At 43.1% G+C, this 23,798-nt stretch overlaps 1 protein-coding gene across 4 annotated transcripts in view; it reads right to left on the bottom strand.

The window, feature by feature from the left end:
- topbp1 (DNA topoisomerase II binding protein 1) overlaps positions 1 to 23,798 on the bottom strand; it is a 122,919-nt gene that overhangs the window by 51,535 nt on the left and 47,586 nt on the right. For all 4 annotated transcript variants that reach the window (XM_070880393.1, XM_070880391.1, XM_070880389.1 and 1 more), the window contains 5 exons: positions 22,193 to 22,488; positions 19,331 to 19,507; positions 17,437 to 17,543; positions 17,214 to 17,337; positions 10,424 to 10,567 (listed from right to left, as the gene is read on the bottom strand). In XM_070880393.1, the coding sequence (XP_070736494.1) occupies positions 10,424 to 10,567; positions 17,214 to 17,337; positions 17,437 to 17,543; positions 19,331 to 19,507; positions 22,193 to 22,488 (848 nt within the window). The remainder of the gene's footprint in view (positions 1 to 10,423; positions 10,568 to 17,213; positions 17,338 to 17,436; positions 17,544 to 19,330; positions 19,508 to 22,192; positions 22,489 to 23,798) is intronic.

The following is a 23,798-nucleotide window of genomic DNA, read 5'->3' as shown; positions in this document are numbered from 1 at the left end:
TATGTACAAATTGTTGAGCCGCTCCAACAGTTGTTGTGTAGCTTCTCTTTTGACTGGACGGAGGAGTATACTGCTGCGGTAACACGTCTGAAACAGCTGCTCAGTAGTGCACCAACACTTATGTCCGAGACATGCGCAAGCCTTTTATAATTTACCCCATGGCTTCTGATCTGACAATCGCAGCTGTCGTTGTGCAGGCTGTGGGATCTCAGGAACACCCGGTTGCCTACTTGAGCAGGGTACTGCAGTCCCCAGAGATCAAATTAGGCCCTTGTGAAAAGACAAGGCCCTTGTGAAAAGGCTAGTCATTGGAGTATTGGCAAAACCAAATACCTGACTGGAGATCAATCCGTCATTTTACGCTCCCCACCATGATCCTCTACAGTTAATGAGAGGTGGTAAAATTCATTTAAGTACTGTTTCCAGGGTACGGATTCTGTCATGGATGTGTACTCTCCTGTCTGCTAATGTCACGTTTGAACGGCTAAGAGAGCCTCGCACGGAGGTTCTGGGCCTTCATATAACGGGAGAAGTGTATGAATGTGACGCACTCACAGCCTCTGCAGCACATCCAGTGTTTGTGGAGGGTCGTGCAGTTGAAGCAGAAACCGCCTGGTTTTTAGATGGTAGTTCTTTTATACAGGACAGTAGCCGTCACACAGGATTTGCAGGCACTCTTATTACAAAGGGCCAAGTCCAGCAGGAGTTTGGATTCAGAGTTAAAAAAGGGGGCACTATTGGCGGCAAGCTCGCAGGAGCCCATGGGAACGGATTCAGATCGATTTTGTCGGACCTCTCCCTGAAGTTCGAAAGAAAAGGTTTCTGTTGGTTGTGGTGGACGCATTCACTCGATGGGTGGAGGCATTTCCTACGACCAACGAGACTAGTGCCACAACTGCTCGGGTATTAGTGCAGGAAATCTTTGCGTGGTGGGGATTGCCACAGGTGATTGACTCGGACAATGGCCCAGCCTTTGTCGGGGAAGTGTTCAAAGAGTTAAACGAATTCCTGGGTATCCCACAGCAATTTCATATTCCATATCATCCCCAGGCCGGTGGGCAGGTGGAACGCATGAATCACACACTTAAAGCGGAGTTATCCAAAGTATGTGATCGTGTTAATCTTTTGCCATTCATACCCCTGTGAGTGAGGTCCCGGGGTGAATCGAATGATTGGGTTATCACCGTACGAGGCCTTGTTTGGCCGATCCATGCCAATGTGGGAGAATCTGTTTGTACCCATAGACCCGAGCTTGACATCCACCCTCGCAACATGGAGTGGGTCACCTCGCTCCAGAGGCACATACATTTGGTTATTGGCTTGGCAGGACACATTGATGCTGAGCAAGCAGCTCGCATGAAAAAGGAATTTGATCAAAAGGCTGACCTTCGTGCTTATCAGGTCGGTGATCAGGTTATGGTGATAAAAGATAGAAAGAGGCAGAAATTCCCCAAGGGAGATTGGGATGGGCCCTACAGAGTAATCGATAAATTGAGTTCCTCTGTGTATCTGATCCAGATGGGAACTGCATTTGTTTGGAAGCAAGCGATGCAACTCAAGCTTTTTGGAAAAACGGCGGAGCGCGGATTAATGTTGCGAATGAAGCAGGGAGACGGATAATGTTGAGTTATGCGTTTTTGCAGTAATGCGTTTACCCTTTCAGGATCAAGAAGTATGATACGGTATCTGATATGGTGGTTAGGGCTGTGGGCGATGTCTGGACTTTTGTGTTACAAGTGCACTACCCCTCCGGATGGATGCAATATCTCGGCAAGCAACCTGACACTTAGTGCCTTCCTGGGACGTCCCGTTAATGTGACATGGAGCTGGTCTGAGAGTGTGAGCTTGGTCCAGCTGGAACTCAAAATGGGACAGATTGGACATTGCACCATGGTAAACTGTATTGTATATAATCCGATTCTTGGTTTAGCGCGGCACGGGGCCTTTCGGGAAAAGGGGCAGGTGTATGTAAGCACGACGTCCAACACTATCACGGTATCAATTGCAAACAGCACACGATCCTGGTTGGGCATCGGCCAATTGACAGTGAGCACATTCCCACAATGTACCGGATGGATTGGGCAAATAATAATCTTAGGGATGAGTGATCAGGCTGTGTGGCAGCCAGCTGGTCCTTTGCAGGTGCAGCTGAATCACCCAATCCGCGTTATTCTAGATGCTCAGTTAAGAATGACCACTTTTAAATTTTTCCCCAATTCTACCACGATTGCTCAGTCGTACCCAAAGTGCTCTGATTATATTAAAAACGAGGTGTCTTTCCAGAAGACGTGGTTCACCTCTTGGCACCGACAAAAAAGGGAATTGTTTGACACTATCTTGGGATCCATAGGGGTCGGGGCAGGGGTATTAAATTCAATGGATGTCGAAGTCCTTAGGAATAAGCTGCTGGCAATGACCCAGGCTGAAACAAAGGGATGGGCACATGAGATCCTGATGACAGAGGACTGGAAGGTCCTAACTAATGCCTCAATTAATTTTAACCGGAATACCCACTCAGCCCTGATGGCATTGGGGAATTTAACACTGCAGGGATTAAATGAGGCAGCATGGGCTAGCCTTTGCCAAAATGTGCAATTGAGTCTGAACGAATTAGTAAGGAATATCGTGCGAGCTTTATTCCATCGGAATTGGCCACTAGATCTGTCTCGAACAGCCCTGGGACCATTTGGGCCTGAATGGGTTAAGGCTCACTTGGGAGATTGTCAGTTTGATGGTTGTTTATTTGTGGCCCTGTACCCACGTAATGGTACCCAGCAAGTTGCATTTCCCATCATAAATTTTGGTTATCTGAGTGACAATGTCACAATGAGAGCTACCGAGAGCCCAATGTATGCTCTATATAACGAAGCCAGTCAGACCTACTCGGAAATTGATTTGAGATTCTGTCGAAGGTTTGACGACAAGTACGTGTGCGATAATACCTATCGGGGCAATAGTAACTTAACATCTTGTATGGAACGATCTCGTTCATGCAATGTCGAGGTTCGGCGGTTAAACAAGTCTATAATTGTAGATATGGGGTTTGGCCGAGTATGTGTACATAATGTGCGTCCTTGTAACGGTTTTGTTGTTACTAATGACCAGCTACAAATATTTATGCGTCTGGAGGTTGGATCTTACTGCTCTAATCGATCTCTCCTAATTGTGGAGTGTGGTAATGTACAATTTTATCGATACAAGGTGATCACAGACCAACAGACTTTAAAATGGCATCCTGAGAATTTGAATCTACAGCAACCCTACTTTGACCCTAAGCGTGCTGCGATTTGGAAGAAGGAAATACGGAAATGGAATACAAAATTTCAACAGCTACAGAGGTTGAATCAAGTGATCGTTGTGGACATTAACCATCACACTGCAGAAATCGAGAACGTTCGCACAACTTTGGACCAGATTGGACATGTAAGCTGGTGGGAGTCATTGTTTGGATGGAGCCCGACGGCAACAGGCGTGATGAACACAATGATACACCCTGTCCTTATGCTGGTGCTGTTTCAGCTGATCGTGCTGGTCATTTTGATTTACTGTGGATGTCGTGTTCGAAAACAAGGACTACAACTGGACAGTGCTGTTGAACGAGCACGAACGACCATGCAAATGTATGTTACCCAGATAAAACCTGCAGAGAGGCGAGAAGAAGAAGTGGGGGAATGTGGGAGCAGAGTCGCGCATTTCTGAACTCTTTGCTTCAGCACGCGGTCTGAAGTTTGGATTAAAAAAACAGGAAGATTGAAGTTTGGATTAAAAAACAAGAAGGTTGGAAGTTTGGATCGAAAAGAGACTGTTAGACAATATGGTACCTTCCAGCCATTGAGATGAGTGACTTGTCATATCTGGATATTAAATTTTTGAGTACCTTAGAACTAAACGATGTTAAGAATAATGGAAATTCATGACTAAACAATTTGGTGATGTCTGTATGTTAAGTATTTGATTGTAACTTTGTTACTATGCAAGGAAATGATTCAGTATGATAAGTATTTGATTGTACCTTTGTTACTATTTAATGACATCTGTAGGTTAAACAAGCAACGTTAAGTATTTGAGCAGCTTGTTACAGTGGGAATAATGGAATATTTGAGTATCTTAGAACTAAACGATGTTAAGTAATAGAGTACCTTGTTACGGTGGGAATAATAGTCTGTATGTCAAAAAGCAGTTAGTCATGACTGTCTAAATGCAAAGAATAAGAGTTCAAAGGCTTTTTCAGTATAAAGATGAGATTCACACACACACACAGAGCAGAGACACTTGGACACCAGAGACACTGGACATTCGGAAGGTGTGTGTCTCCAGTAGCCACGGAAATCGAAGCAAGCTGCCTTTGTGAAGTGTTCTCAGTAACTTTCGTACTTGGTTTGTTTAGTATGAATGTTTAAATAAAAGACCCGATCCTGCCTTTACTACAACTGAGTGTGTGCGGGTAATTCGACGTTTAAAGCAACGAAGCAAAAAAGAGCAAGACAGTCGTTTACAACAATCCCCAGCCTCAACAGCTTTTTGGGCAAGAGTGTTTCAGTTTTCCATTACCCTTTATGTGAAGAAATGCTTTCTGACATATCCCTGAATGGCCGAGCTGGAATTTTAAGGGTATGCCCACTTGTTCTGGACATACCCACCAAAGGTTGATAGTTTCTCTCGATCAACCTTTTCACACTAGCACATGTACTGGGCCAAATTATGCTGGGAAAAAAAAAAAATCAGATAAGAGATGGCCTTTAAGATGTTTTGGACATCATACTGTCACAACTTTACGTTACCAATCCTGTTCCTATATACAAGGGTCTGCTCTGTACTGGAGTGTCAATTTGTTTTACCCAAAGGCACCTTTGAAAATAAAGTGCATTCCTGCAATGCCTAAGGAGATGCCTGGTGAAAGTCTGCATTGTAGAAGATGTACCCGAAAAGACTGGCATACAAAATAACAAATTATATCCTCCCACAACACTGGAGACTGACAAACTGGTAACTAGGATGAAGGGAAGGAACATAATGGAAGAGGAATAGAGATTTCAGATACCATGTCAAACCTGCCAATGTAGTATCTTTAATGATCAAGTCAAAACAATGCTGCTTGGCAACAGTACATGTGTTACTTTACACTGCTGCAGCACAGACACTGCCTGCTGCCACCTAATTCAAGGATCACCAGGAAACAAACCCTTCACTTACCCCAATGGCTTTCTAACAGCCAGCTTGTTTCAATGCAAAGCACAACCCACCAACCATTTGGCAAGCTGCACCTTGTTCATCCTACTACATAACTCGGTGTCAAATGACACAAATAACTGCTGTGATCGGTAGCGAGATTTGGTACAGTCAACACATCAGGACAACGGTCTGCAAACCTTCCACTGTGAAATCCCTTTTTAACTAATTTATGAGGACAGGCATTAAAAGTTAAGAATGACAGCTTCTATTTAAACAAAAAGGGGATACAACATTTGGTGGAACTCTCAGTAAGTACTGCATCATCTGTGTGCTAGCTAAGATTGATCCACTCTCAACAGTTGGAACACCCTAATCCTATGCACTGAAACCTTTGCAGTGTACTTTGCCATGACAGATGCGACAATTCACAAATGCCAAGAGATTCATAAGAAAGACACATCAATTTATGAAAATCCAAATTATTGTCCCATTATTGTCCCAGTTTGATACACGAGGATATCTGACCAGAATTAATATCCAAACCACTCTCATGCTCCACCAGAGGATGCTCTCTCCCTCCCTGGGGGAAGAAAAATAAACCGTGCCTCAGCGGCTGAAGATTTCGGCATCTGCAGGAAGCTGCATTTCTGTTTTCAGCCAGTAACCACTAGCCTCTTGCAGATCCCACAGCATAATCTGACCACTGTAGCAGCATCCTGCTGCTTTTTCAAGGCAATGGGTAATTTCCTCTGACAGCTCTGAAGTGCTATGAGTGATTCCTAGCTCCAGAGCTCTCCCCATTCCTGGGATGCCCACTAGAGAAAAACGGCTCCCAATCAAACTAAATGGATGCAGAATCTTGCCTCCAAGAATGGTCTAGATGATCAGAAAACAAACTTCTATTCGACATTATATACTTTATTCGTTGGAGGTATCCAGAAAGCTAATAAAGAATTCTCTAAGGGAGCAGCCACTCGCTTCAAAAAGATGCCTGATTAGTCCAGAAGTTTCATTTAACCCAGTAATTGTGATAAAGGATCCTCGTGTGCAGCAAAGAAATTGGGTCAATACTACTTAGAACCAGAACGTCTGAGAATTGTGACTTCTAAGGCAGGATTACTATAATCATGCACAAGTTTGCCATCTATATTTTTTGTAATACTCACAGAATCAGAGAGAATAGAGATGCTTAGAAAGATCTGCTTGTATGAAAACAAGCTATGCAGGGTCCAGGGACCTATTTCTGGTTCTTAAGGGACACAAAGAGTGTACTGTTCTTGCTAGTACAAATTAATCTATTTTCATGCAAAAGTAATCAAGTCACCCGTGATTGAGTCATCTGCCTATCCAGGTATGCCAGAACCGAGGTTTGCGAGTTGGCTATTACATTGGGCACAGCAGCCAAATTATGCACCATGTAGATGCCAAAACCCCAATACAACACGTTGAATTGCTAAAATGACTATTGGTATAGAATAGAATCAGAGATAAATTAGACACAGGAGGCCATTCTGTCTGTGCCGCTCGAAAAAGAGCTACCCAGCCTAATGCCACCTTCCAGTGCAAGGTCCGTAGTCCTGTAGATTACGGCTCTTTAAGTGCACATTCAATTACTTTTTAAATGCGATGAGGGTTTCTGCCTCTACCACCCTTTCAGTGAGTTCCAGATCCCCACCACCCTCTGGGTGAAAAGATGTTTCCTCATCTCCCCTCTAATCCTTCTACCAACTACTTTAAATCTATACCAACTGGTTATCTGCTAAGGAAAATATGTCCTTCCTATCAACTCTATCTAGGCCCCTCATAATTTTCTATACCTCAATTAAATCTCCCCTCAGCGTCCTCTGCTCCAAAGAAAACCCCAGTCTATCCTATCTTTCTTCATTGCTAAAGTTTTCTAGTCCTGGCAATATCCTCATAAATCTCCTCTGCACCCTCTCTAGTGCAATCACATCCTTCCTGTAATGTGGTGACCAGAACTGCATTCAGTACTCAAGCTGTGGCCTAACTAGTTTTATACAGTTCTAGCATAACTTCCCTGCTCTTCTATTCTATGCCTCGGCTAATAAAGGAAAGCATTCCATATGCCTTTGTAAACTACCTTATCGACCTGTCCTGCTACCTTTAAGGATCTGTGGATATATATTCCAAGGTCTCTTTGATCCTCCACACCTCTCAGTATCCTCTCATTTATTGTGTTTGGCCTTGCCATGTTGCCCTTGCCATGTTGCCCCTCCCAAAATGCATGACCTCACATTTCCGGATTGAATTCCATTTGCCACTTTTCTGTCCAACTTCATCAATATCTTCCTGCAGTCTAGAGCTTTCTGCCTCACTGTCAACCACACGGCCAATTTTTGTATGATCTGCAAATTTCTTTACCATGCTCCCTACATTTAAGTCTAAATAATGAATATATACTACAAAAAGTAAGGGACTGAGTATTGAGCCCCTTGGAACTTCACTGGAAATAGCATTCCAATCATAAAAGCTCCCCTCAACCATTACCCTTTTGCTTCCTGCCACTGAGCCAATTTGCCACTCTCCCTTGGATACCATGGGCTTTTACTTTTTTGATCAGCTTACCATGTGGGACCTTGTCAAAATCCTTGCTAAAATCCATGTATAAACAACATCAAACGCACTGCCCTCATCGACCCTCCGTGTTACCTCCTCAAAGAACTCAATCAAGTTAGTCAGACACGGCCTTCCCTTAACAAATCCATGCTGACTGACCTTGATTAATCGTCGTCTTTCTAAATTAAGGTATTTACTGTTCCTCAGAATTGATTCCAGTAATTTCTCCACCATCGAGGTTAAACTAACTGGTCTGTAATTCCTCCCTTTTTGAACAATGGTACAACGTTAGTAGTTCTCCAATCCTCTGGCACAACTCCTCTAGCAAGGGAGGATTGAAAAATGATGGTCAGAGCCTCCGCAATTTCCTCCCTTGCTTCTTTTAATAGCCTCTGATATATTTCATCCGGTCCTTGCGATTTATCTACTTTCAAGGATGCTAAACCCCTTAATACTTCCTCTCTTACTATGTTTATCCTGTCCAATATTTCACACTCTTCCTCCTGAACTTCAACGTTGGCATCGTCCCCCTCTTTGTGAAGAGAGCCGCAAAGCATTCGTTTAGTACCTTACCCACATCCTCCGCCTCCACACATAGATCACCATTTTGGTCCCTAATAGACTCTATTCTTTCCTTTGTTATCCTCTTGCTCTTTATGTAATTGTAAAACATCTTTGAGTTTTCTCTGATTCTACTTGCCAGTATTTTTTCATGCCGTCTTCTTTCCTAATTTCTTTCTTAATTTAACCGCTACACTATCTATACTCTTCTGGGCTTTCTGCAGTATTGAGTTCACGATATCTGATTACGGGCTTCACTTTTTTGCCTTATCTTACCCTGTATGCACCTTGTCATCCAGGGGGCAGTAAATTTGCCAGTTCTACCCTTTTTCTTTGTGGGAACATGTTTACCCTGAACACCATGTACCTCCCCCTTGAATGCCTCCCACTGCTTTGGCACTGATTTACCCTCAAGTAACTGCTTCCAGTCCACTTTTGCTAAATCACTTCTCAGCCCAGTAAAATTGGCCTTCCCCCAATTTAGAACCCTTACTCCTGTTTTTTTCTTTGTCCTCATCCATAATTATGCTAAAACTAACTGAATTATGATCACTACCACAAAAATGCTCTCCCACTGATACTTCTTCCACCTGCCCAGCTTCATTCCCTAACAATAAATCCAGAACTACCCCCTCTTGTTGGGCTTGCTACGTAATGGCTAAAAAGGTTCTCCAGAATGCAATTTAGGAATTAGGAATTCTGTGCCCTCTGCACCTTTTACACTGATAGTATCCCAGTTAGAATTAGGGTAATTAAAATTCCCCACTATTACTGCCCTATTGTTTTTGCACTCGTTAGAAATTTGACTACAAATTTGCTCTTCTATCTCCCTTGGATTGTTTGGGGGTCTATTGTACGCTCCCAGCAGTGTGAGTGTCCCTTTTTTGTTCTTTAGTTCAACCCATATAGCCTCAACTATGATCCTTCTAACATATTATTCCTCCTCACAGCTGTAATTGTTTCGTTAATCAATACTCCTCCTTTTATAGCCCTTATGTAGGACAAACTTTCCTGCAGAGGTTGGATTGGTCATTACGTCCTTATGCCAGATAGCTTTGAAGTTTTACTATTTTTTTGTTTCATCTCTCAAACAAAATCCTCATTGGCTTGCCATACAGCACTTTGCCATCAAAAGGCTCCTCCGAGAGCTCTGTAGGTCCATGCATCTACACTCAAGAGTATCCAATCTGGCTTGTTGCTACACTGAGTCAATCGGAGGGTGATCATGAACCAAGGGGTGGAAAGGTTCTAGTGTGATCCTGACAGCCGACAGCATCTGGGAAAACCTACGGGAGTGCAGACTCAGCTCAGTGTATAGTATGGCACACTATCCCCATTGTGGATCACTCGTAGTCAAACGTTTGCAGGTGGGGCGGGAAAGGATATTTGCCAAGTTTGGGATTCATGTTGTAGCAACTGCACAGCTAATAGGATGTATACAAGGGCTGCAAATCTGGTATGGGCAGTCTACCTTACTGGCATAGAGGACTGTTGGCTCATGCTGTGCCAACTTGTTTCTCTTGGGAAAAAAAAGGAGGAAAAATATCTAATCATTGAAGTAATTGAAGGTAAAACAAATATTTTGGCAAGGGGTGGAGGGGGCGAGGAGAAAACATTTGCTTCTTGGGTATATACTGTAAATTCACTGTGGGAGGAAAGTGTAGAGTATATTTTATAATGTAAATAACTGAGAATAAGAGGATTAGAGAACAAAGGACAAAGCTCCTTGTATCTTAAGCAAGTTTTGTAAAGTGGCAGATTTGTAAGATATCTATGCGGCTTATATATTTTAGTATCAATACGACATGTAATACCTTACCTCGTCAGTGATATATTACTTCAATGCATCTACAATAATACAATGATAGACAAACCACTTGTGCTTAGGCTTCTGTGAAACCATGGTAAACATCAGAAACTGCACTCCAGGTCCCAAACAACTCATGAGCAAAAGACGTGGGAAATCTGCTAGTAAACTTTTTAAAAATTAACTAACTTCTGGGCAATTCACAGCTGAATTCGCATCGTTCTCATTGTGGAACATAATAAATCAGTACTTGTTTATAGCATTGACACACATAAATTATACTACAACTATACATTCCTACAGTACCTGTTTATCTCTGTGGCTTGCTTGAGAAGTGCACAGACGAGTGGAGACTTTGGTTTCTTGAACTGCACTCATGTCCAGACTCATATTAGGATTGTACGTGTGAGGATAGAGAGATTCAGGTACTTTTTTCTGTTCATCAGCACACTGTATCAAAGAGTTACAGATTTAGTGATCTAATTGACATATTGGGCCTGAAATTGCGGTCGGAGGCTTCTGGCGAGCGGATGCCTCCGACCTGCAAGAAATCTACCCACTTATCTGATGGTCCCAGAGGTTCGGACACTAGCGCCCCGGGCCTCTCCGGATACCTGCGCGTCGAGGCCCACGTATCCCAGGGCACATGCAGTTCGCAAGCGCCCCTGAGATCACGTGGTACGGCCCAACCAATGAAAGAAGGGGGATTCCAGATGTACGGAATCACCATAAGCATGAATGAGAATACCCCCCAAAATACACGTATATTTAAAATACATTTTTAAAAAACATCACATATTTAAAATTAATCAATTAAATTTAAAATTTAAAACAAAAATTTAATTTTTTGAATAATAAATGTACATATTTTAAAGGGTCTATAAATAAACTTGCCTTATTTCACAGGTTTTTAAATGTATAAATTATTGAAGAAAAAGCAATTTTTTGTCCTTTAAAAGTCTTACACTGGTAAAAGCAGGCCATACATCTGCTTTTATCAGGCGTAAGAATTTTACGGGCAGTTGCTGGGCAGAAGTTGGGCCTCTCCGCCCACAGATGGCCTTTTTTTGGGAATGCAAGTTCCAGGTTTTGGCGGATACCTAAACCCGGAACTTGTGCGGCCCATACGGGCGTGCGCACACCTTATATGCACCTGTAAGGGCTGAAAATTATGGCCCATTATTCATAAAGTATTAAAAACTGCAACTGGGAAATCATATTCCACTGCAGTTTCAATTGACTCAAATAACTATTGGTATGAAGCACTATCTGTGGAACTTCATCATATTTTTATAGCCATTGAATTTTCATGGAATTTAGGATCCACTGGGTTGTTGACATATTCCACTATTTTTTCCATGATACAACCAGGCAAAAAAGAGGAACTGGAGGCAATAAATCACTGGTTGCGCCTTAGCTGGAGTATTGTGTCCATTTCTGGGCACCACACTTTAAGAAGGATGTCAAAGTTTTAGAGAGGAGATATAATAGAATGGTACCAGGGATGAGGTACTTCGGTTATGTGGAGAGCCTAGAGAAGCTGGGATTGTTCACTTTAGATCAGAGAAGGTTAAGATGAGATTTAATAGAGCGGGAGATCGGAGGAGGCGGAGCGGGACGTTGGAGAGGCCTACAAAAGGCCCAGCGTCGTCGACCAGCCCACAGGAGATCAAAGGAGGCGGAGCGGGACGTCGGAGAGGCCAACAAAAGGCCCAACGTCGTCGACCAGCCAACAGGAGATCAAAGGAGGCGGAGCGGGACGTCGGAGAGGCCTACAAAAGGCCCAACATCGTCGACCAGCCAACGGGAGATCAGAGGAGGCGAACGGGATGTTGGAGAGGCCAGCTGGTGCAGCTGCAGCAGGGAGGCAAAAAAGTAGAAAGAAAGCGAAAGGTGACGTCACAGCCAAGGGGGTAAGTGATTGGCTGGTGATTGGTAAGTAGTTTTTTTTTTTCTTTATCAGTAAGTAACCTTTTAGTATTGTTGTTGCCAAATTAAGTTAATCTAGGAGTTAAGTCGTGGCAGGAGAGCTCGGACACGTGTTATGCTCCTCCTATACTATGTGGGAAGTCAGGGACGCTTCCAGTGTCCCTGACGACTACGTGTGCGAGAAGTGTGACCGCCTGCAGCTCCTGACAGACCGCATTGTGGCACTGGAGCTGCAGGTGGATTCACTCTGGAGCATCCACGATGCTGAGAATGATGTGAATAGCACGTTTAGCGAGTTGGTCTTACTGCAGGTAAAGGGTACACAGCCAGATAGGGGATGGGTGACCAACAGGAAGAGCAGTGCAAGGAAGGTGGTGCAGGGGTCCCCTGCGGTCATCCCCCTGCAAAACAGATACACTGCTTTGGGTACTGTTGGGGGGGATGACTCATCAGGGGAGAGCAGCAGCAGCCAAGTTCATGGCACCGTGGGTGGCTCTGCTGCACAGGAGGGCAGGAAAAAGCGTGGGAGAGCTATAGTGATAGGGGATTCGATTGTAAGGGGAATAGATAGGCGTTTCTGCGGCCGCAACCGAGACTCCAGGATGCTATGTTGCCTCCCTGGTGCAAGGGACAAGGATGGCTCAGAGCGGGTGCAGGATATTCTGAAAAGGGAGGGTGAACAGCCAGTTGTCGTGGTGCATATAGGTACCAACGATATAAGTAAAAAATGGGATGAGGTCCTATGAGCCGAATTTAAGGAGCTAGGAGCTAAATTAAAAAGTAGGACCTCAAAAGAAGTAATCTCAGGATTGCTACCAGTGCCATGTGCTAGTCAGAGTAGGAATTGCAGGATAGCTCAGATGAATACATGGCTTGAGGAGTGGTGCAGAAGGGAGGGATTCAAATTCCTGGGACATTGGAACCGGTTCTGGGGGAAGGTGCGACCAGTACAAACCAGACAGTCTGCACCTGGGCAGGACAGGAACTAATGTCCTAGGGGGAGTGTTTGCTAGTACTGTTGGGGAGGAGTTAAACTAATATGGCAGGGGAATGGGAACCTATGCAGGGAGAGGGAAATAAAATGGAAGCAGAAGCAAAAGATAGAAACCCAAGGCAAAAAACATAAAGGGCCACGTTACAGCAAAATTCTAAAGGGGCAAATGATGTTAAAAAGACAAGCCTGAAGGCTCTGTGCCTCAATGCGAGGAGTATTCGGAATAAGGTGGACGAATTAACTGCGCAGATAGCAGTTAACGGATATGATGTAATTGGCATCACGGAGACATGGCTCCAGGGTGTCCAAGGCTGGGAACTCAACATCCAGGGGTATTCAACATTTAGGAAGGATAGACAAAAAGGAAAAGGAGGCAGGATGGCGTTGCTCGTTAAAGTGGAAATTAATGCACTAGTAAGGAGGGACATTAGCTTGGATGATGTGGAATCCGCAGCTCCACCCATATGTGGATATGGGTGGAGCTGCGGAATACCAAAGGGCAGAAAACGCTAGTGGGAGTTGTGTACAGACCACCAAACAGTAGTAGTGAGGATGGGGACAGCATCAAACAAGAAATAAGGGATGTGTGCAATAAAGGTACAGCAGTTATCATGGGCGACTTTAATCTACATATTGACTGGGCTAATCTCTGGAATTTTTTGAGGATGTAACTAGCAGAGTGGACAAGGGAGAACCAGTGGATGTGGTGTATTTGGACTTTCAAAAGGCTTTTGACAAGGTCCCACACAAGAGATTGGTGTGCAAAATCAAAGCACATTAGCCTGACGTGGATAGAGAACTGGTTGGCAAACAGGAAGCAGAGAGTCAGGTTAAACAGGTCCTTTTCAGAATGGCAGGCAGTGACTAGTGGGGTGCCGCAGGGCTCAGTGCTGGGACCCCAGCTATTTACAATATACATTAATGATTTAGATGAAGGAATTGAGTGTAATATCTCCAAGTTTGCAGATGACACTAAACTGGGTGGCGGTGTGAGCCGTGAGGAGGACGCTAAGAGGCTGCAGGGTGATTTGGACAGGTTAGGTGAGTGGGCAAATGCATGGCAGATGCAGTATAATGTGGATAAATGTGAGGTTATCCACTTTGGGGGCAAAAACACGAAGGCAGAATATTATCTGAATGGCGGCAGATTAGGAAATGGGGAGGTACAACGAGACCTGGGTGTCATGGTTCATCAGTCATTGAAAGTTTGCATGCAGGTACAGCAGGCGGTGAAGGTGGCAAATGGTATGTTGCCCTTCATAGCTAGGGGATTTGAGTATAGGAGCAGGGAGGTCTTACTGCAGTTGTACAGGGCCTTGGTGAGACCTCACCTGGAATATTGTGTTCAGTTTTGGTCTCCTAATCTGAGGAAGGACGTTCTTGCTATTGAGGGAGTGCAGCGAAGGTTCACCAGACTGATTCCAGGGATGGCTGGACTGACATATGAGGAGAGACTGGATCAACTGGGCCTTTATACACTGGAGTTTAGAAGGATGAGAGGGGAACTCATAGAAACGTATAAGATTCTGACAGAACTGGACAGGTTAGATGCAGGAAGAATGTTCCTGATGTTGGGAAAGTCCAGAACCAGGGGACACAGTCTTAGGATAAGGGGTAGGCCGTTTAGGACTGAGATGAGGAGAAACTTCTTCACTCAGAGAGTTGTTAATCTGTGGAATTCCCTACCGCAGAGAGTTGTTGATGCTAGTTCATTGGATATATTCAAGAGGGAGTTGGATATGGCCCTTACGGCTAAGGGGATCAGGGGGTATGGAGAGAAAGCAGGAAAGGGGTACTGAGGGAATGATGAGCCATGATCTTATTGAATGATGGTGCAGGCTCGAAGGGCCGAATGGCCTACTCCTGCATCTATTTTCTATGTTTCTATTCAAAATCAGAAGGGTTTTGGCAGATGGATCGGTAACCAGAGGCTACAGATTTAAGATAATAGGCAAAAGAGCCAGAGGTGAGATGAGGAGAATGTTTTTACGTTGCACATTGATGAAAATCCGGAATGCACTGCCTGAATGGGTGGTGGAAACAGATACAATAGAAACATTCAAAAGGGAATTGAATAAATACTTGAAGGGGAGAAAATTGCCGGGCTATGGGGAAAGAGCAGGGGAGTGTGACTAAGGTCAGAGCATGTGGAGTCAGGGGAAAAGTAGTAGAATGGATAGCAAGCTGGCTACAGAACAGGAGAGAGAGAGAAGGGGTTAAGGGTAGTTATTCGGACTAGAAAAAGGTGAAAATTGGTGTTCCAGAAGGATCGATGCTGGGACCACTGTTATTCATCATTTACATCAACGATTTAGACTCAGGAATCAGATGTACAATTTCAAAATTTGTCAATGGCACCAAATTGGGGAGTATAGGTAATACTGAGGAGGACTGCAACAAAATACAAGACGTCAAAACTTGCAAAATGGGTGTGCAATTGTCAAATTAATTTCAATGTAGATAAGTGTGAGGTGGTGCATTTTGGTAGGAAGAAAAAGGAGGCCACATACTCCTTGGAAAATTAGAGAGTCTAAATAGGGTAGAGGAGCAAAAAGGATCTAAGGGTACAGGTACAAAAATCACAAAAAGTAGCAATGCAGGTTAGTAAGGGCATAACTAAAGCAAAAAAAGCACTGGGGTTCATTTCCAGAGGAAAATAATTATAATTATAAAGCAGAGAAGTTTTGTTAATCTTGTCTTGAACCTTGGTTAAACCACACTTGGGAGTACTGTGCACAGTTCTGGTCTCCATAGTACAAAAAGGATATAGAGTCACGGGAGAAGCTGTAAAAGGTACAAGGATGATACTAGAACGGAGCGGTTACATCTATCAGGAAAGATTGAACAGGCTGGGGCTCTTTTCTCTAGAAAAGAGTAGGCCGAGGGGTGACCCGATAGAGGTCTTTAAGATTATGAAAGGGTTTGATAAAGTAGACGTAGAGAAAATGTTTCCACTTGTGGAGGAGACCAAAACCTGGGGCCACAAATATAAGATAGTCTAGGATCCATTACTTCAAGATAGTCACTAATAAATCCAATATTGAATTCAGGAGAACCTTCTTCACCCTGAGAATGGTTAGAAGGTGGAACTCGCTATCACAAGGAGTAGTTGAGGTGACTAACTTAGATGCATTTAAGGGGAAGCTAGATAAACACGATGGAGGAAGAGTAAAATGCTGAATGGCTTAGATGAAGCACAGGGAGGAGGCTCGTGTGGAGCATAAACACAGGCATGGATCAGTTGGGCCGAGTGGCCTGTTTCTGTGGCTATACATTCTATGAAAAACAATTGGTATTTTTCCTCATGCTCATTAGCTCATGCTCAATGATAAAGGCATGCAGCTGAGTGACAGAACTGATTCCCAGACTCAATCTGTGCTGAATTAGATGGTCTCTGCTACAGTGGCAATAGACGCACAACAATTAGCCTCAATGCCACTAGGCAAAAGTTGGGGGGGGGGGGAAGAGGGGGAAATCAGCTAGCATTCCTGCTCTTGATAATATTAGAAACAGCATTTGTCTGAACATTGGGTGAGGACAGAATGGGTATTGGATGTTAAACCCCCATTGTCAAACGACCTGCCAACATTCACTGTATAGAATCGCCCATATTTGGGTGAGGTAGTGGAGAGGAGCTGATGCCCAGGAAAATCATCGTGTAGGAATCAATGCTTTCAGTAGATAGGAAAAAACAGGAAAAGAAAATTTAGAATATAATCACTTTTCAAAGGTTTTAATTAAAGTGTGTCTAGTGACACACAATTCAACTTGGTCAATTAACCCAAACTGAATGCTCATTACAATGGAATCTATGTTTCTTTCAAGAAATGGCACGAATTGCAGTGCAGAAATGGCCATTTAAAAGGGTGGGGGAATGGGACAAAGAGCCAGTGCAGGCTGTAAAATTCTATAATTCTAGAAGTATAGCTTTCTTTCTAACAGCAAGAAGTAGAAAGTACTGTCTCTATTAACATGATGATTGCAAACATATACACGCAATGTCTGGTTTACATAAAATTGCAGTGAAACATATGAAAAAAGTGTGTATGGAAGATCAGTAATGCGTGATCAATAGTTAACTTCAGTTTGGAGGCCTTGAGGACACTTCTTAAAAGTATCTTTTTACTCTGTCCCAGACTGAGAGCTACATCGAAGGGGAAGTATTTCTCTTACTGCAAACAGCCAGTGTTCAGACACAATGTGTATGCCCTTTTCTTTGACAGACTTGTATTCCCGATTGCTGTCATTCTGCCGCCCCTGGTAGATGAAATGGGTTACCGTTTCATCATAACTCCACCTAAAAACACAAATGCCAAGCGTAAGTTGCAGTGTAAAGTTCATTTTAACCTGACTGAAGTAGGAAGAATCATATTGAGAAGTGGCTGTAAACTAATACCTGTAGTCTGCTCCAAGGGAGGCTGCAATCGCATTCAAATCGCTCTGTTTCTTACCAAGCTTCTTACTGACACAAATGACTACATCTGCTAGGGCTTTAGGTTCTTCCTGTCAAAGGTTGAGAATGCAAAACAATATAAAGCTGCAGTAAATGTACTTGTATATCGCGTGGGTAGGTTTTACAGAAGGGAATTACGAAACACAAGGGAAAAAGTGTTCCAATCTGTAGAAAATTCACTTGGTTAAAACAAGCCGATTTAAGTTCCAATATATCAAAGTACTGCATTGATATAGATTTGTAACATTTCAGCATCAATAAACAAAGGAACAACAACTTATATTTATATAACACCTTTAATGCAATAAAACATCCCAAGGCACTTCGCAGGAGCTTCATCGAACAGAATTTAACACCAAGCCATATAAGGAGCTATTAGGGCAGATGGTCAAAGAGGTACGTTTTAAGAAGCATCTTAAAGGAGGAAATAGAGATAGAGAGGAAGAGAAGTTTAGGGAAGAAATTCCAGAGCTTAGTCCAGGCCGTGGCAACTGATGGGGTCACCAATGATGGAATGATTAAAATCAGGAATGTTCAATAGGCCACAATTAGAGGAATGTAGATATCTCGGAGGGTTGTGGGGCTGGAGATTCCAGACATAGGGAAGGGCGAGGCCTTGGAGGGATTTGAAAATAAGGATGAGAGTTTTAAAATCGAGGCGTTGCTTAACTAGGAACCAATGTAGGTCAGAGAGCACAGGGGTGATGGGTGAGCAGGATTTGGTGCTAGTTAGGACAAGGACAGCCGAGTTTTGGATGATCTCAAGTTTACGGAGGATTGAACGTGGGAGGTCAGCCAGGAGTGCGTTGGAATAGTTGTAAACAAAGCAGATTACAGGTCATTTCAAGTCTCCTCGCTCACTGCTGCCCCCAACTAAAGGTTTAATATACTTGGCAATAATTTGATTGGAACCCTGAAATAAATGTCTATACCCGCACTTTGCAAATACTATATTGAAGACAGAAGTCTTCATACAGAACAGTGACCGATTACATATTGTAAAGGGAGTTGTTTGAAAAAGAGGACTATTAAAGGATATGGGAAACAAGCAGGTGAGTGGGATTAGACTAGATGGCTCAATGGAGAAAAACACCAGCAGAGACTTGGAGGGTCAAATATTCTATTTCTATATTGTAACATTCTGTGATTTGAAGATCCTCTGTCAGTGTAAGCATGGCCTATTTCAATCAACATAGGAAGTGGAAGTGTTGTCTGAACTAGCACGGAAGAGTCACAATATTGACAACCCATTACTCTAAATAGCTCAGAGTGACATTGCTTCACCGTCCCAAATTGGTGAGCTTATAGCTGCCCCCCGCCCTGCCACCACCTCCTCAGAAAATAACACAGCCTGGCTTCGCAGTGTGGGTAAACCAGCAGAGCTGGTCTCCAGTCATCTTGGTTAATCCTTGCCACTGGAAGAACTAGCTCTGTCAAGCCCGTAAGGTGGCTGGTGTGCAATGGCCGCCACACGTTAAAAAAAATCCACGCACAGGCGTCTTCCACCCTTCAATATGTAGTTCGGGACCTGGAGTGTCAGGTCCTTCATTGAAACACCTGTGAACTAATTCCATTTTGGTGTGGAAGCAAGTCATCCTCGATACGAGGGACCGCCTAACAAGAAGAGCTTATAGTAGCATGTGAAGGACACAAATGGAGAAAAGAGAACAGGAAAAGGAAATAGATGCAAAAATATAATACAGAAAATGTACAGTGTTACAATTAGGAATATGAAAGTGTTTTTTTCTCAAGCTAATTGGTTTCAGCTAGAAATGAAATGCCCACTAAGGAACGATGAATTAGTTCCTGGTGCTGAAGAGTGTCACTCCTATTTTACCTGTGGTGGTTCAGGCACGCAAAGTTGTGGACTGGCTGCAGATGGCGCTACCACATTCCGTCTACTATTTGCCAGAGCTACCTTCAGATTCCTGCCAATGACTTCAGATAGGGGAGTACTCAACTTTCTGCTACGTTGTTCTGGATTCTTTGGAGTTTCCAGGACTGCTAATGCATCCTGTATGGAACAGTATAGAATTGAAAAATATCAAGTTTGGACAGATACCTGGGAATGATTACAATACAATAAAATCTCATCAAAGGATTCAGATGACATCAACTGCAAGAGCAAAACTTACCTAGTTTATAAGCATTCAGGGATTAGTAAGCCTTTAAATTATCCAATATCAGATATGCTTTGTAACATATAATCAGTTTCAATTTTAATCTGAGTTTTATTTCTAACTAGATTTTCTGTCAGTAGTAAGTGCCCACTGCATTACATAACATAATTTATTCAGGTTTAAAGAAAAATTGTCAATGAATTCTACATTCCATGCATTATTATTAAGCATTTAAATAGACAATACAGCTTGGGGGCTGCCATTTTAAGTTATTGAACCTAATTGTGGTTATTTTACCATTTTACCACTGACAGAAAAACTAGATAGTAACAAAACTCAGATCAAAATTGAAGCAGATTGTATGTTACAAAGTATATATAATATTATTAGCTTAAAGGCTTTCTAACCTATGACTGTAGCATGTCATTCTAATTTTATGGATCTGGGCCATTCCCCAGGTGTCCGGATTAACATTCCCCCCTCGAGTAATGTCACTAAAACAGATTAACTGGTCATTTATCTCATTGTTGTTTGTGGAAACTTATCGTTTCCATTCTAAATGTAGTGATCTGCAAAGCATTCTCAAAGGAAAATGTGCAGAGTCCAAAGTTCACCATCCTTGTAAAAAAAAGTTTACATTTTTCTCCCTGTTGGCATTTAGCTGTATATTTCTACATAATGGTATGTAGAAAAATGATTTGACACCACCTGAAAAATTAAAACATTTTAGCACATGGAGAACAAAAATGGTGCATTAAAAATAATTCAACAATGTGCAAGTCATGAAATAAAATGTTAGCAATAGCCTCATGTGCAAAGAAAATAAATATTACAGATGTTGGAAATCTGAAGCAGAAACAGAAAATGTTGGAAACTCTTGATAGATTAGGGAACATCAGTGGAGAGAATGAGTACTTAACGTTTCATAATGTGCCACATAAAAGGTTACTGCACAAGATAAAAGTTCACGGGGTTGGGGGTAATATATTAGCATGGATAGAGGATTGGCTAACTAACAGAAAACAGAGAGTCGGGATAAATGGGTCATTTTCCGATCGGCAAACAGTAACTAGTGGGGTGCCGCAAGGATCAGTGCTGGGGCCTCAACTATTTACAATCTATATTAATGACTTAGATGAAGGGACCAAGTGTAATGTAGCCAAGTTTGCTGATGATACAAAATTGGGTGGGAAAGCAAATTGTGAAGACAGGCTAAGTGAGTGGGTAAAAATTTGGCGGATAGAGTACAATGTGGGAAAATGTGAGGTTATCCACTTTGGCAGAAAAAACAGAAAAGCAAATTATCATTTAAATGGAGAAAAATTGCAAAGTGCTGCAGTACAGAGGGACCTGGGGGTCCTTGTGCATGAAACACAAAAAGTTAGTATCCAGGTGCAGCAAGTAATCAGGAAGGCAAATGGAATGTTGGCCTTTATTGTAAGAGGGATAGAGTATAAAAGCAGAGAAGTCCTGCTACAACTGTACAGGGTATTGGTGAGGCCACACCTAGAGTACTGCGTACAGTTTTGTTCTCTGTATTTAAGGAAAGATATACTTGCACTGGAGGCTGTTCAGAGAAGATTCACTAAGTTGATTCCGGAGATGAGGGGGTTGACTTATGAAGATAGGTTGAGTAGATTGGGCCTATACTCATTGGAGTTCAGAAGAATGAGAAGTGATCTTATCGAAACGTATAAGATAATGAGGGGGCTCGACAAGGTGGATGTAGGGAGGATATTTCCATTCATAGGGGAAACTAAAACTAGGGGACATAGTCTCAGAATAAAGGGCCGCCCATTTAAAACTGAGACGAGGAGGAATTTCTTCTCTCAGAGGGTTGTAAATCAATGGAATTCTCTGCCCCAGAGAGCTGTAGAGGTTGGGCCTTGAATATATTTAAGGCGGAGCTAGACAGATTTTTGAGCGATAAGGGAATAAAGGGTTATGGGGAGCGGGCAGGAAAGTGGAGCTGAGTCCATGATCAGATCAGCCACGATCTTATTAAATGGCGGAGCAGGCTCAAGAGGTCTACACCTGCTCCTATTTCTTATCTTCTTATGTTCAAATGTGGACTCCTGGTCAGAAATGAAGTATTTAAAAACAGAACTAGGGCTGGAGTGGCCATGTCGTGGCAGAAGTGGTGCACCACATTGGCAGTTTTTCATGCTTCCCTATCTACTTGCCTAACCCCTACCTCTTTATGCTAGTCACATACTATATGGCCTTTATTTCTCACACTATGCATCCTAATGACTTATGCAAATATCACTTCTGCCATTTAATCAGTTCCAATTTAGCACTTTGTTTTACTATTTCCTATCGTCTGTGCGTGTGTTTCTCCACCTCCCCTTGTTCTGTTCCTTTAAATGCTGTTCATGGGTAATATCTTGTTGTGATGAAGGCCCCACACCTGAAATTGTAACTCCAATGTTCGCTATATATATGTGTGTGTGTATATAAATTGTTATGCATCCTAACTGTGCTCATTACAAAGTTAACAATTGCGCTGTCTCCTTGTATTCAACCCAACTTACATGCAACTCCTTCTTAACCTGTCCTGCATTAGAATATGCTCGTACCTGAACATCAAATGAAGGCTTGAAGAGCTTGTCCTTGCACAGGAATTTTGAAGGCGTGTCAAGAGGCAAGTTGGTTTCTTTCTGCTGACTGGGTACTCCTGCCCCTGCCCCGGTTGTGTCTGTTCTATTTTGCTGAGATAAGACCAACTGGAAGGCTTTACTCTGGAATCTATTTATATCCAGCGGGGTCACAGTAATGTTCTGCATATTTTTTAGTCTGGATGAGGGGTGCTCAGGTGTCTGTTCCGGCACTTTGTACAAATCTGCGAACTTGGCGGTCTGATTCACTTCAGCAACTTTATTAATGAAAAAAAATCATATAAAAAAAAGTTACAAATGTTTGAATGCATGGTCAGATTCCAGCATATGTTAAGTGAATAACTAATACAAAAGCAAAATACTGCAGATGCTGGAATTTGAAATAAAAACAGAAAATGCTGGAAATCTCAGCGGTCGGGCAGCATCTGTGGAGAGAAAGAGTCAACGTTTTGTCACTTTAATTCTCCACTCCCACTCTGACCTCTCCGTCCTCGGACTCCTGCATTGTTCCAATGAAGCTCAACACAAGCTCGAGGAACACTACCTAATCTTGTGTTTCGGCACTTTACAGCCTTCTGGACCCAACATCGAGTTCAACAATTTCAGACCATAACCTCTGCCCATATTTTGTTCCCATTCTTTTTACAAACCTCCCCCCGCTTTTTATTTTTATCTCTTTCCCATGGCAGCTGCTGATGATTCCGCCATTCACACCCCATCTAGACTCATCTTTTGTTTCCTAACTTGTGTCATTACCACCTCATTTTTGCCCATCATCCCTGTTGTCTCTTAAATCTCTCCTGCCTTCCACCCTATCGCAGGCCTTCCCTTTTGTTCTTTCCTCCCCTCCCCCCTTGCCCTGCCACTGCACTTCCTTAATAATCTGTTGTTACATTTCAAACTGTTCCAGTTCTGACAAAGGGTCACAAACCCGAAACGTTGACTCTGTTTCTCTCCACAGATGCTGCCTGACCCATTGAGATTGCCAGTATTTTCTGTTCTTATGTTAAATGAAGTTGCACAAGGCAACACAGCAATATCTCAATAATACAACAAAAAGCCACTGAAACAGGGAGCACGATCATTCACATCCTTAGCTCTACTCAGTACAGTGTGACTTCTTAAGTGTTGCATTTGGAGATGCTTCCCAACATTACTGCTTTTAAATGTAAAGGTGGTGTGTTCCCTTAAGGCCACAAGGCACGAGTACTGTTACCCTCTGGGTCAATTTTCCATACCTCGGGAGCCTACCATCAGCAAAGGCAGACATCGACGACGAGGTCCAACACTGCCTCCTGTGTGCCAGCACAGCCTTCGGTCGCCTGAGGAAGGGAGTGTTTGAAGGCCAGGACCTCAAATCTGGCACCAAGCTTATGGTTTACATCGCAGTAGTGATACCCTCCCTCCTATTTGGCTCAGAAACGTGGACTACCTATAGTAGACACCTCAAAGCGCTGGAGAAGTACCACCAGCGCTGCCTCCGCAAGATCCTGCAAATCCACTGGGAGGATAGACGCACCAACGTCAATATTCTCCATCAGGCCAACATCCCCAGCATCGAAGCACT

This window comes from Pristiophorus japonicus, chromosome 5, assembly GCF_044704955.1.
Source record: "Pristiophorus japonicus isolate sPriJap1 chromosome 5, sPriJap1.hap1, whole genome shotgun sequence".
Classification (NCBI taxonomy): domain Eukaryota; kingdom Metazoa; phylum Chordata; class Chondrichthyes; family Pristiophoridae; genus Pristiophorus; species Pristiophorus japonicus.
The sequence above is the reverse complement of the archived record's forward strand: the minus strand, read 5'-3'. Positions and strand labels throughout refer to the sequence as shown.